This window comes from Halyomorpha halys, unplaced genomic scaffold, assembly GCF_000696795.3.
Source record: "Halyomorpha halys isolate HHAL.00 unplaced genomic scaffold, Hhal_1.1 Scaffold85.1, whole genome shotgun sequence".
In the NCBI taxonomy this organism is placed as follows: Eukaryota; Metazoa; Arthropoda; class Insecta; order Hemiptera; family Pentatomidae; genus Halyomorpha; species Halyomorpha halys.
Window position 1 is genome coordinate 453,290 of NW_027112611.1, and position 12,574 is coordinate 465,863.

Here is a 12,574-nt window from a genome sequence, read left to right on the forward strand (position 1 = left end):
TCCAATAATGAAGATCACTCCATTGTCAGCAAATGCTTATGTGAATATCCTAGCACCCTCAAGTCTTCTCAATGGGCATCCAGTCACTGCCTGCACCTGTAGCCTAGTACCGTCTTCCGAAACTACAATAGTTCTATTATTAAGAACAAATCTGACAATTGTATTCGGGGCAGAAATGTCTAATAAGGCTTTACAGACTGCCTCAGGCCTTGTTTTATCGAATGCCCTCTTTACATCGAAAAAGAGTCCTAGAGCGGACTCCTTATATAATAAGGCCTTTTCAATCCTTCCCACCAAGGAGTGCAGTGCAGTCTCAGTCGATTTTCCCTGGAGATATGCTTGGATGAAGGGGGTTGGTTGGTAGCACCTTGCTTGTAAGGAAAACTGCCACCAAGTTCTCCAGGATCTTTAAAAGAAAGGAGGATAAACTTTCAAGAGGGCTAGATTCCATGTCTAGCTGTGATCTGGAAAGTTTTTCCACTGCATTGGGTGAATCATCTTCCAGCTTCTCTCTGAAAAGATCTGAGTCTGTATTTCTCAGGTTTCTTTTCACTCTGAGTAGATATTTCTTTGCTATAATCTTAAATGAGATTAACCTATTGTCAGACAGTGTTATGTATGAAGTGACCCTCCAGTCATTACAAAGGCTTTTTATGCGGCTTGAGGCAATTGTAATATCTAATACTTCGCCCCTGGCTCTTGTGACAAAGGTTGCTTCGCCCCCTTTTGCCTTCTGTTGAGACTATAAATTCCAGCAAGGCTTCACCTCGCTCATTGGTGTCTTGTGGTGTCAGTGTTGTCATCGTATGGCAACAACCTAGCAGTAATTGTGGTTAAGAATAACAGAGTGAGGTTATAGAGTCAACCAGAAAGGTTTCCCAGTGTCTTTGCATTGTGGTACTTGAGAAGGAAGTTGATTATGGCTTGTCAGCAAATGCTTATGTGAATATCCTAGCACCCTCAAGTCTTCTCAATGGGCATCCAGTCACTGCCTGCATTGTGGTACTTGAGAAGGAAGTTGATTATGGCTGCAGCCAAGTCCCAGGCCATATTCATAAGAGACTTCCTGGACAGGGATCGAGTGAGCTAAGCTAGAAATTCAAGATGAAAGGGTTGGACCAGTTGAGGAGGTTGCCTCAGTATGAGAATAAGGAGAAGCTTGATACTAGTAGTTTTTTTTTTCCGGCTAAGAAGCACCGCGGCCACAGAGGGCCTATTGTACGCCGTCCCTCCTCTGCTCAAAACAGGCCAATTGCAACTGGACACTGAATAAGGGTCCACTGTCTCGCAAAGTTTGGGATCCAGTATACGATCCTTACCAAAGATGAGGAATTGTGTTCTTGCCACTGCAAATGATGTGGTAAGCAGTCTCTACATCCTTCCTGCAAAACCTGTAGATAGGGGACTCGTATTAGTCTCATTTTATAGAGATGCTTATTTAGCTGATAGTGTCCCGTGTATAGACCTGTCTCCCATCTTAAGATACTCCTATCCATATTAAGAAGACAGTTACTTCTTTTCGGGCAGGATCCCTTGAGGAACATTTTTGATTGTTCCATTCCTCTGGTATATCTCCAGAGTAACCCAGCCTTGCTCTCAGCAATCTTTTTGATGTGCCTCTTCGCATGACTGAGACTAATCCCACATATGGGTACAGGTGTGAGAGGAACATACTCAGATCCTTTCCTTTCTAGTTAGTCCGCTCGCTCATTTCCTTTAATGCCTGTATGTCCAGACACCCATTCCACCCGCACCTTGTTGGCCAAGGAGAGAGAGTTTAGGTTAGCCTTACACTCCTCCACCAATTTAGAGCGGGTTACATAGTTATCCAGCGCATAAATGGCTGCCTGACTGTCCGTGTAACCTGTAGCCTTTCCCTCATGCCCTCTTTTATAAAATTCTTCTGGGCACAGACATTTATTGCATACACCTCAGCCTGAAATACTGTGGTGTGTTTTCCTAATGAGATGGATGTGCCTTGATTAGGCTTATCCATCCTCCATATTCCTGCTCCAGATCCTTGTTCCATTAAGGATCTATCTGTGTAGCAGTTTATCCCATTGCACGGCTTGTGTGGGGTTGACCCTTCAAGTGTTCTTATATTTCTTCTCCTGATGATCAGAATGCATAGCCAGGATCCCGTCTTCATTGATCCTTCTGAACAGTCTGCCATGTCCTTCATAAGTTAGGGAATGGTAGTTCGTTCCTAGTTTCATAAGCCTATATACAGAACTAAGGACTTGAGGTTCAATCTCTATATGTAGAGGTTTAATGTTCAGAAGAACCTCCATTGCTGCAGAAGAAGTAGTGCTTAGTGTCCTAGCTCTGACTTGACCAATCTTCCTTCCAACATTGCGTTGATCCAGTTGAAAGTAAGCTGTCCCACCCCTTTCATTTCCATAGCTCTTACCATGGTTCTGAAGGAAGTACGATCAAAGGCGCCTTCAATGTCAATGAAGACACCAGCCATAATCTTCTTATAGGCCAAACTCTTTTCAATCCTGGATACTAAATAGTGTAAAGCATCCTCAAAGGATTTCCCTGATTGATAGGCAAATTGAGCGCTGTTTAGTGGTCTCGCTACCAGCGTAGTCTCCCTAATATGTCTGTCCAGATCCTTCTCAAGTGTCTTCATTAAGAAGGATGTCAGACAGATAGGTCTATACGCTTTAGGGTTGTCATAAGAAGCTTTCCCTGGTTTGGGTAAACAACACTCCTTCGACACTCTCTAGCTACATGGAATGTGACTCAGTGCCAAACTCCCCCTTAGCAAAGCTAAGAGTATGGTTTCAAGACCGTTAGGCCTTTTTGTAATAGGGGTGGCAAAATTCCATCCGTGCCAGCTGATTTAAAGGGCGAGAAGGATTTAATTGCCCACTCAACCTTGCCAGAGTTTCCACTCAATCCTATTTGCCTCGACCCACTTATCTCTACTGCAAGTGTAGCTGTCTATAGTAGGAGTTGTGTCATTTTCATTTCTATAGTAGGAGTTGTGTCATCAGTACACATCTAGGGAAGTGTGAGTGTGCTAGGGCCTCCAGATTTCCCACCTCAGAGTTGGTGAACCCCCCTTCTACCTCAACAGGACCAAACACTCCCCTTTCAGAGTCTGTGGATAGAATCCTATTGATTCTGAACATGGAGGGAGCATCATTAACATCATTGAAAAATCTCCTCCACGCCCCTCTTTTGGCCTTCCTCACAGCCCTATTGTAGTCAGTTAGTGCACGCTTGTAGGTGTTCCAACAGCCTGTTCTTTTCGCTGTGTTGAAGAGTCTCCTCATGAGTCCTCTCAGTTAGTTCCTCATTCCACCAGGTTGTATTCCTGTTGGTTTGGATCCTGCATACACTGTTATTGTCAGTGTAGGATCTTATGATCGTGTCCATTAGGGACATGTTAAGGTATTCAAGCTGCCAGATGTTCCTGATTGTTCCTGGACAACTCTTGACCTTTTCCTTGAGTTGGGTACAGTAGGAATCCCAATTCATCAACTTTGGATTCCTGTACACCGACTCGATCATATCACCTGTTGTTAAGTCATACTAATATACTGATGATCTGAGCATGACTCTTCATCTGAAACGTTCCAGTTCTTAATCATCGACCTACTCAACGAGTGGCTATGGCTACATCTATGATTTCTGCCCTCACCCTATTGACAAAAGTAGCCTTGCTACCTCTGTTGAGGACCTCTAAGTCATGCCCTAAAAGATACTCTAAAAGAGACTCACCTCTTTGGTTGGTGTTTGTGCTCCCCCAGAGCCAGTAATGGGTGTTGGCATCTGTGGAAGCCACTATTTCATCCTTCCCAACCAGCTCATTCACCATCCTCCTCAAGGCCGTCGTTGGAATGGCCTCTTCATAGGGGAGATAACCAGAGGCAAGTGTCACCTCCCTATGGGTTCCCTCTTTGAGGGCCAACTTCGCTGCTGCCAAGTCCCTGGAACATAAGTGCCAAAGAGGCAGCATCTTGAGTATACTCTTATACAGGATACAGGTTCTGGCATGCATTGGCTGTACTCCCACACGCCCAGTCCGCTGATCCTACCTTTAAATAAGTAAGGTTCTTGAATTAAGATAATATCAATGTCCTTACCCTTAACATACTGCTGTAGAACATTGCAAGCAGCAATGCAGCATAGGCTGCTTTCCGGGATCTTAAAATCCCCGTAAAAGCCAGCCTCCTCTTCTTTGATGCCGACCAGCGTCCATCTTCCAACATCGGGCATCCTAGGGTTTTGGTTGCCAATTCTTTGAAGGAGAATGTCTGCCTCAACTCGCTCACCAGGGAAGAAAATTCCCACCCTGGTGGTCCTCTAGAGCTCATCAATGTTGCCAGTGTGTAAGGTGATATTGTGGCCGATGGTGACGTCTCTAATGACAGTCAACAGCCAGTCCCTACCGGCTTGGTTGTCGCAAATCATGATGCACGCCCCGAGATGATAAATAAAATTACTAAACTCGAGGTGTGCACCCCCTTATGCCTGTTCGTCCTGATCTTTTTTTTTTTTTAATTTTTATATCCCCCTCCCTTGCCATTTCTGGCAAACGGGATGCGGGAGCAGTGGGGTAGTGCGCTGGGGATTGCACATGCCACTGCTCCCAAAGATCACCAATTCTTTTTTTTTTTTTCCTTTATAATTTTTACTGTGGTGCAGCCCAGTACCAGGTTTAGCACCTTACTGATGGACCTGCACCTTATCCACTGCATCTGTTCTGTAGGTCCTCCTGCAGTTACTAGGCTGGTCCAGCCCTCCTGCTCTCAGTCTGGGTCAGCTTCCTCCTCTCCTGGTGGCCCGCCGATGTTGGGCGGTCAAGTTCCTCCCATTGTGAAATGAATTGGGCCCACCACCTCCTTCCACCCGTAAATGGGCTCTCTAAAGAAGGGATTATTCTCTCTTTCAATCAAACAGGGAAAGTTCGACTCGGCGAGGAAACAAATCCCGATCTTTCTCGACAGCCTGGCTGTGTCCTTCCATGGCGGAGCAATCTACTATTACGTGTTCTGCTATTTCAGGAACTCCGCACGTGGGGCACCGGGGATCGATGTTCTTTCCAAAGCTCTTCAGCTTTCCCTGAAACCCCCCGTGTCCTGTTAGGATCTGTGAGACCCAATAGTCTGGGAGGACCCATTTAGTCTTCAATCTAGAAAGGATGGTAGGGAAGAATTTTCTCAAAGTTTCAAAGCGCCCTTCTGGCTTGCTATCCACCGTCCATTCCACTCCTGTATTGAGTCCTCCCGCAGTATTTTCTTCCATAAGTTTGGAGTCTCACCGATCCTCTCTCGGAGATCATCCGGTAGCGCTTCTAGTCCCCGCCTTTTTACTTCATATTTAAGGACATCCTCCCTGAGGATGAGGTCCAGGGGCATCGCTCTGGCCAGCATCTGCACCGCATCATGTGACACCGTTCTGTATGTCTTTGTGACCCATAGCAGAGCCAATCTCTGTCTGGTGGCCAGTCTTCTCTTCTGTGTCTGCGTGAGGTTTCGGCTCCACGCAGGGGATGCGTACCTCAGAATACCCAAGATCACACCTTTATATATGGTCATCGTTGCACCTGAGGCCCCAAAATCCACCTCCTATTCTACTTAATCCATTGAGTGACAGGGTCACCCTGTACTTTAGATACACCAGGTGAGAAGTGGCATCAAATATTCTTCTTATCCTACCAAGATATGTCACCTCCTCACCCGGTCTAACCCTCTCTCCTTGGATATCCAGGGTGATAGGATGAGCCCTGTCTGTGGAGCCTCTTATGAGTACGGCCTGAGTCTTGGCTACTGCCATACTCAACTTCCTTTTCACGCACCACTCTCCTACGACACTGGCACACCTCTCTGCTTCTGTCTTTAGTCTGGATCTGCTGTTCTTGGCCACGATGACTGCCAGGTCGTCGACGTAGGCTGTGACAAGGAACCTCTTCTCCTCTAGTTCCCCCAGCAACTCATCGAATACTAGCTTCCACAGAGCTGGTCCTAGGACTGAACCCTGTGGACATCCTCTTTCGATTTTTTTCTTGCGACCTCGTAGTAGTTACTCCTGATCCTGACACTTCTTTTATTGAGGTAACTACCTACGAGGGAGTATAAATTACTGGGGGTATCGAGCTCTTGCAACTGCTGGAGTACACGGGCCCACCAAACGCTATCAAAGTTGGAAGAGATGTCAAACATGATCAATAAGACATATTTCTCCGCCCTCTCCTCCACATCCCTACGCACTCTCGGCAGCGCATCCGTAGTTCCCTTGCCATGGGTTGAGCTGAACTGCCGTAAATGACTTGCCGCACTTAGGATAGGTCTAAGGCTGTGGACGATCATGTGCTCCAGGACCTTACTAGCTACTGGGAGGAGGGATATTGGTCGATAGGATTTAGGCGTTTCTTTATCCTTACCACCTCCCTTATAGAGCAGTCTCAAGTCTGCAATCCCCCACTTGTTTGGAAAGTACTCCTTATCCAAACACTCGTTGAATATATTCAACAACTCTTCATCGATATAAGGGGCACTGTTCTTGAGGATTGCAGCGTCTATGCTATCTAGTCCTGGAGCCATTCTGATCCTTTGTCTGTCCATGGCAAGACGAAGGTTCCACATATCCCATGGTAGACATAGGTCGGTACCTAGTGGGTATAACGTGGTGTGTCCAGCATTCCATCATCTGCACTATCCTGAGAGGGATCATCTATAGGGTATGTATAATCTATATACATCTTGGCAGCCTCCTCCAAGATGGTTGCCTGGTCACCTCTCACTAGAAAAAAAAGGTATCTCACAAGATCCAGAAATACCTAAATGGCCAGCTGAGAGAATTAGCCAATATAATAGTAGGACTGGAAGACCAATGGAAAATTATCCCAGAAATAGTGACTGAAATGGTAAAAGAAGCCATGTATACTGATGATCTACACAAGATCATTGGTAAAAAGGTCTCCCAGATTGTGGCTCCAATGGTAGCAGAGGCTATAGGGGACGCCATAAGAGTGGTATATGACCAGAAGAAAAAATAAGGGTTTCACCTACACTGAAAAGGGTTTCTGGCATAATAAAAGACCTGGAAGGGGAAGTCGACGAAGAAGCCCACATCCACTTAGAATGTAAGGCAAAAGGAAGAGAAAAGGAGAATGAGGACCAAAGAGCAGTGCAGGAACCGAAGACAATGGGAGCTGGGCCTTCAGTGCTAATTCCGCTGAAGCAGAGGAGTAAATATGAGGGCGCGGAACCAGCCCCAATGCCCCAAAGGTCCAGCCTGACACCGTTCTGTAGGGGAAGGAACCTTAAATCGGATACCTCTACAGACAGTGAGGAAGAGGAAAGCGGAGGCTGGAAAAAAAGCCATGCGAAGAAAGAGGAGGAAGAAGAAGACCCCAGTCCAGGAAGGGCCAAAGGAGAGGAAAAAACTAACCTTCGCTGGTGTCCTTGCAAGCGTTCCGGCCATTCCACTTAAACCCCAGGAGATGGCGACATATGTCACACTCAAGGGAAGCGCAAAAGACTGGACTGCAAAAGATATATACAAGGAACTCCCGTCCCAAGAAGAATTGAAGAGCATTGGGGACATAAAATTGATAAAAGTCACCCAAAAGGGCTGTGTTCTGGTCAGGAACACAGGACAGAAGGCACAAAAGCTCCTTACCTCGGACTAGTTGAGGGAAAAAGGATTACAGGTGAGCCTTACGGTGGCACACAGGCCTCGCCTGGAAGTAAAAGGAGTCCCCAATTTTTGGAACGGGAGTATCCTGGAGAAATATCTTTGGGACAAAATTCCTATAGAGGCTCCAAAGAAAGATAAAGACAGGAGGGAGTGGCTTAGACCCTGCTGCTCTACTCCCGCGAGGGGCGAGCTCACAACTACATGGGTGCTTGAGGTGCACCAAGCTATGAGACTCGCCCTGAGTATGTCAGTGGAGGATGGTGGGGCCTGACCATCAGAGATTACCTGGACCTCTTGCTCTGCCTTCAGTGCCAAGAATACGGACACCCTGCTAAAACCTGTATAAAGGAGGTGGTGTGTAGGTGGTGCCCAGGGACTGGGCACAAAGTTAAGGAGTGTCCTGAGAAGAAGAAGGGCGAACCCTTGTGTTGTAGAAATTGCAAGGCGAGTGGCAGAGCAAGGAAAGATCTCTGACATTGTTTGGGCAGTAGGGAATGCTGGATATGATGGTCAAGAAGGCGAAGAAGACCCAGTATGCATAGGCTGCATATCCTGCAGGTCAATATGGGCCGGAGATGAGTGATCACGGACGAATTGAGAACTCTCGCCCGAAGTGCTGACATCTTGGCGATTCAGGGACCTTGTTGTCGAAAGAATGTGGTCACAGGTTTTGGAACTATGTCGAGGGTGGTTGGTCTAGGCAGTAGTGAGAGGAGGCCTAGAGCAGCAATTTTTGTCGTTAACCCTGCCCTTGACGTAATGGAACTGCATTCACACAGCAATTCACCACAGCAGATCAGGCGGCATGTTATGTCAGGTGGGGCAGAGTTGCCTTCATCCTGGTTTCAGCATATATGCCGCCACGACAGGCGAATGTAAATATCAATGTAGAGGATAATATAGCTGCTGTGGAGGCTGTTCGCTGTGAGGCGTGATAGTCTGTTCCGACACCAATTCATGGAGCACGGCCTGGGGTTCTGTTCGCACAGACGTTAGAGGGAGGTTGGTAGAAGAATGTGTGGGGAGGTGTCAGCTGGTTATTATGAACGAGCCTTCTGGTCCCACATTTGTTGGAGCACTGGACCAGAGTTGGATAGATGTGACCTGATCAGGCGTGCCTGCACCTCATCACTCTGCTGCTGAGTGAGCTGGATAGAAGGATAGCTGTCAGGAATGATGGCAACCCTGCTGTATCCCGTAGCGTTTGAGTACGTTGGTCTCGTTGGTCCATCTCCCCTAGGCCCCTTTGCCATTGGCGCAGAAGTACCTGGGGAGGACCTTATCCTCTGCTCAGTGGAGGGTCCCAGTCCTGAAGAATTCCGGTCCCTATACACAGGAGGTTGATGGGCCTGGTCGTTCATCAGTGTCCTGGGACCGCCCCCCCATGCCTCATATCAGCTTTCCTGGTCATTCCAGGTCCCAAAGGGTTCCGGTCCCTAACACCATAGGTGGAGGTGCCCTGTTGACCTTCGGTATCCTGAAAACTAACCCTAAGCCTTTTTCTAGCCCTCCTGGATGGTCCAGGTCCCGCTGAGTTCCGTTCCCTATCAGCTGAGGCTGATGGGCCTGAAGGTCTTCCGGTATCCCGTGGCCGATCTACGTTCCTTGGCTCGCTCTCCGCAGCAGAACCAGGTCCTGTAGAGCTCTGTTCCCTATTAACCAAAGTTGCTGGGCCCAAAATACTCTCAGTCTCCTGTAGTCCTGCTGTGGCCTTGTTAATCACACGCCGCCATCTCCTCATTCCGCCTGATCCTCTGCAATCCCTTCTTCTAGACTGGAGTCCAGGGGGAGTGTTTCCACTTTCCCCTTTCCCCTGCTGAGGTTCCTCATCACTCATCTCTTCCATGATCGTGGAAAGTAAGCTCGAAACATTCTCTGGCAGTTCCACTGCTGGCCCTGCCAGGTCCGAAATATCTGAGGAGGACAAGTCCTCCTCATCTGGAAAGGGATGAATGTAAAAAATGTTTTTGTTCATTTTGTTCCCACAAGTGTGGGGGTTCTTAAAGGCACTACAGGTACTACCCCCTCTCCTTGCAGCGGGCATTAAATACAATGGGGTGCGGCAGGTGCCACAAGTGGGTCGATAGAAGACAGTATATTTTTTTACACCCTCTGCCATTCAGCCTCAGCTCGAGCTCCCTACGCCTAGCTTGGGTGTTCAAAGGGCCCGTCATGCCTGTCAATAAGACAGGACACCCGCCTCTGTTGTTCGCGAGTTCCATCGGACTCCCCAGGGGGCACCACGTGGAGGTGACAGTAGGCGTTGGCAGGGATAGGGAGGACTGGGCATCCTTAGACAGTGAGTAGGGCACTGCTGGCTTGCTTCAACCGCAAAGAGTGGAGGAGACACCTGCACCCATCTCCCTCTCTAGTCCTCCTGTTGCCCTGCCCATTAACCCCCATGCTAGTAATTCATCCAAATTTAACTGATATTTAAGGCTTGTGGTCCATTTCCTTCAGTTTGAATGTGGGAATTTGGCTTGTTATCTTGGCTTGCTCTTTTTGTACATTCCAAATTCAATATATACATTCATTAACTCAGTAGGAGAATAAGGAGTAGCTTTGATACAAGTAGTTCATCCAAATTTAACTGATATGGTAAGCTTTTGTCCATTTTCTTTAGTTTAGATGTGGAAATTAAAATATTTGTTTTAATTCTGGAAACAAACAAATAGTGCTCTGAATTCAGGTTAGCCCTTCTGTAGGATCTTGTTCTTATAAGGTTAGATCTGTGGCTTTGACTGATGAGGACACGGTCTTTTTGATTCACAGTGTTTCCGTCTGTTTATCTCCTAGCACTTTCATAAATTTTCTGACCTGAGAACATAGTGCTACCCTCTACCATATTCTTGGATATGGAAAAATTAATTAGCAACATTCCATTCTCTTTGGTCTTGTCATGCAAGCTGTATTTTCCAATGGTTGGTGTGAAGACCATTTTTTTTCATTGAAATCTCTAGAATGATCTTCATGTCGCTTCTAGGATATTTGTCATATGTTTTCACTAGAGAATCATAGAAAGCCTTCTTTTCTCACAAGATGTGACCTCCATGGTAGCTGAGAACTAACAAACTGCAGTTGTAGAATCTTCCCTTTAGTCCAAGTATACATATTCAGAGTTTGATGGGTGTAAATCCAATGACAAGATCTTATGTTCCACCTCTCATTACAAAACCATTTCCAAATGTATGTTACTTTTACTGGCTTCTCAGCTAGCCGTAAATTTTATGAGGAATGTCCCATTGGTTCCTAACACATTCTCTGTCCTCATTCCTATTATGCTTGACTTAATCTGTTTTAGGAGATATACTGGCTTGAACATTCCATCGATTAGGTGTTTTAAAAATTATGTTATTTTTTTCCCCCAGTATCATATCAATTTTGTATTAGCCACATTTTCCAAATCAATCATTAATCCATTGCCATCCACTAATAGTTATTGAGATTTCGTTAAGCTTTCTTTCTTTAACACTAATCATACCAAGACTTAATATATACCTATTTCTACCATAGCGGGTCAAATGAACAAACTTTATGTTTCATGCTTGAATGTATGAAATATGGATGTTAGGAAGGAAATAAAAATATAAATTAAATTTATTATAATTAAACAAAATAGTATGTTGAGCATTTCTTTTACAAAAGCAAAAAATAAAAACTTGTGCTCTTCCAGGTGTGCCACCTACTTGCATTTGTTGCCAAACAGATCCATCATTCGCAAAATTTTGTTCATTTATTTCTACTTCACTTTCTTCCGAACTTGAGAGTAATCTTATTCTTTTTCGGCCACTACATACATTCACAATATTTTCCTCTTCATCGTCAGTATCTGTAGAATCAAACTCATTTTTATTTGCAACCAATATATCTTCATTTTCAGAAAATTCATCTTCACTAATTTCTGAAAACTCTTCGCCAATATTATTTATATCTTCTAAGAACTTGTACTGTCTTGTTTGCTTCGACATTTTTCTGGGTAAAAAATGATCTGTATTACTATAGCTATCAAAATAAAATATAAGCTAGGTACTTACCAAGACTTTCAATTTTTGCCACTTTTTCTTACACTAAAAAGCTATTTTCAATCTAAAATTTGATATTTTCTTGAAATTATTCTGAGCTATTTTCGTTGAACTACTTTACACAACAGTCTTTGGAAGAATTTGCAACTTACTGACTACAAATATGACTAGATAATCTCATAAAACAAAAAAATTCTCTCCGGGTCAAATGACCTGTTGTGGTAGATATCGGTATACAACAAGGATTACTCAGAATAAACAAAACAAAACAAAACAAAAATATTTTTATAACTGTACATTAATTACTTAGAAAAAGTCATGAAGTCAAATGTGCAAACGCAATAAAATTATACGTGCATTTTCAATGGAAAAGTTCAAAATGGATCATTTGACCCGTTATGGTATGTTTAGTGTTAAAATCCATCAGTTCCTTGTTACTTCCTTATTTTATTCTGTATTGACTACTGTGGCCTAGTATGTTGCAAGTTGTCATTTGATTTAGAGTTAAGACTGAATCATTTTATGAGATTTATGTTACATGTCCTCAGGTATTCTTAAATATTTTTATGAACCAAATTAAAGTGGTTTTACCAAACTTGATGACATATTTTCGTGGTTACGTTCATAATAAAAAGCATGAAATTTATTGAAGTAAATACAACAAAATATTTTATCAAATATTAATATTTTTTTTTTTTTAGGGACATTTGGTAGTTATTTGTATTCTGGAAATTTTTGCTATTATCCATCATTCGTGAAATCACCTGTCTTACTGCCGGTAATTGAGAAAAAGGTAAGTTGCATTAAACTAAATTTATTGTATTAACTAGTGTTACTATTTATTTCCTCCTCTATTTAGCCTCAGAATCATTAATCATTAGTATTTTTTGGAATAT

The 12,574-nt window shown here is 44.5% G+C and overlaps 1 protein-coding gene across 1 annotated transcript in view; it reads left to right on the forward strand.

Annotated features, from left to right (window-relative positions):
* LOC106677068 (5' exonuclease Apollo) overlaps positions 1-12,574 on the forward strand; it is a 25,034-nt gene that overhangs the window by 5,839 nt on the left and 6,621 nt on the right. The window contains exon 4 of the mRNA XM_014414756.3: positions 12,380-12,471. Within this exon, the coding sequence (XP_014270242.1) occupies positions 12,380-12,471 (92 nt within the window). The remainder of the gene's footprint in view (positions 1-12,379; positions 12,472-12,574) is intronic.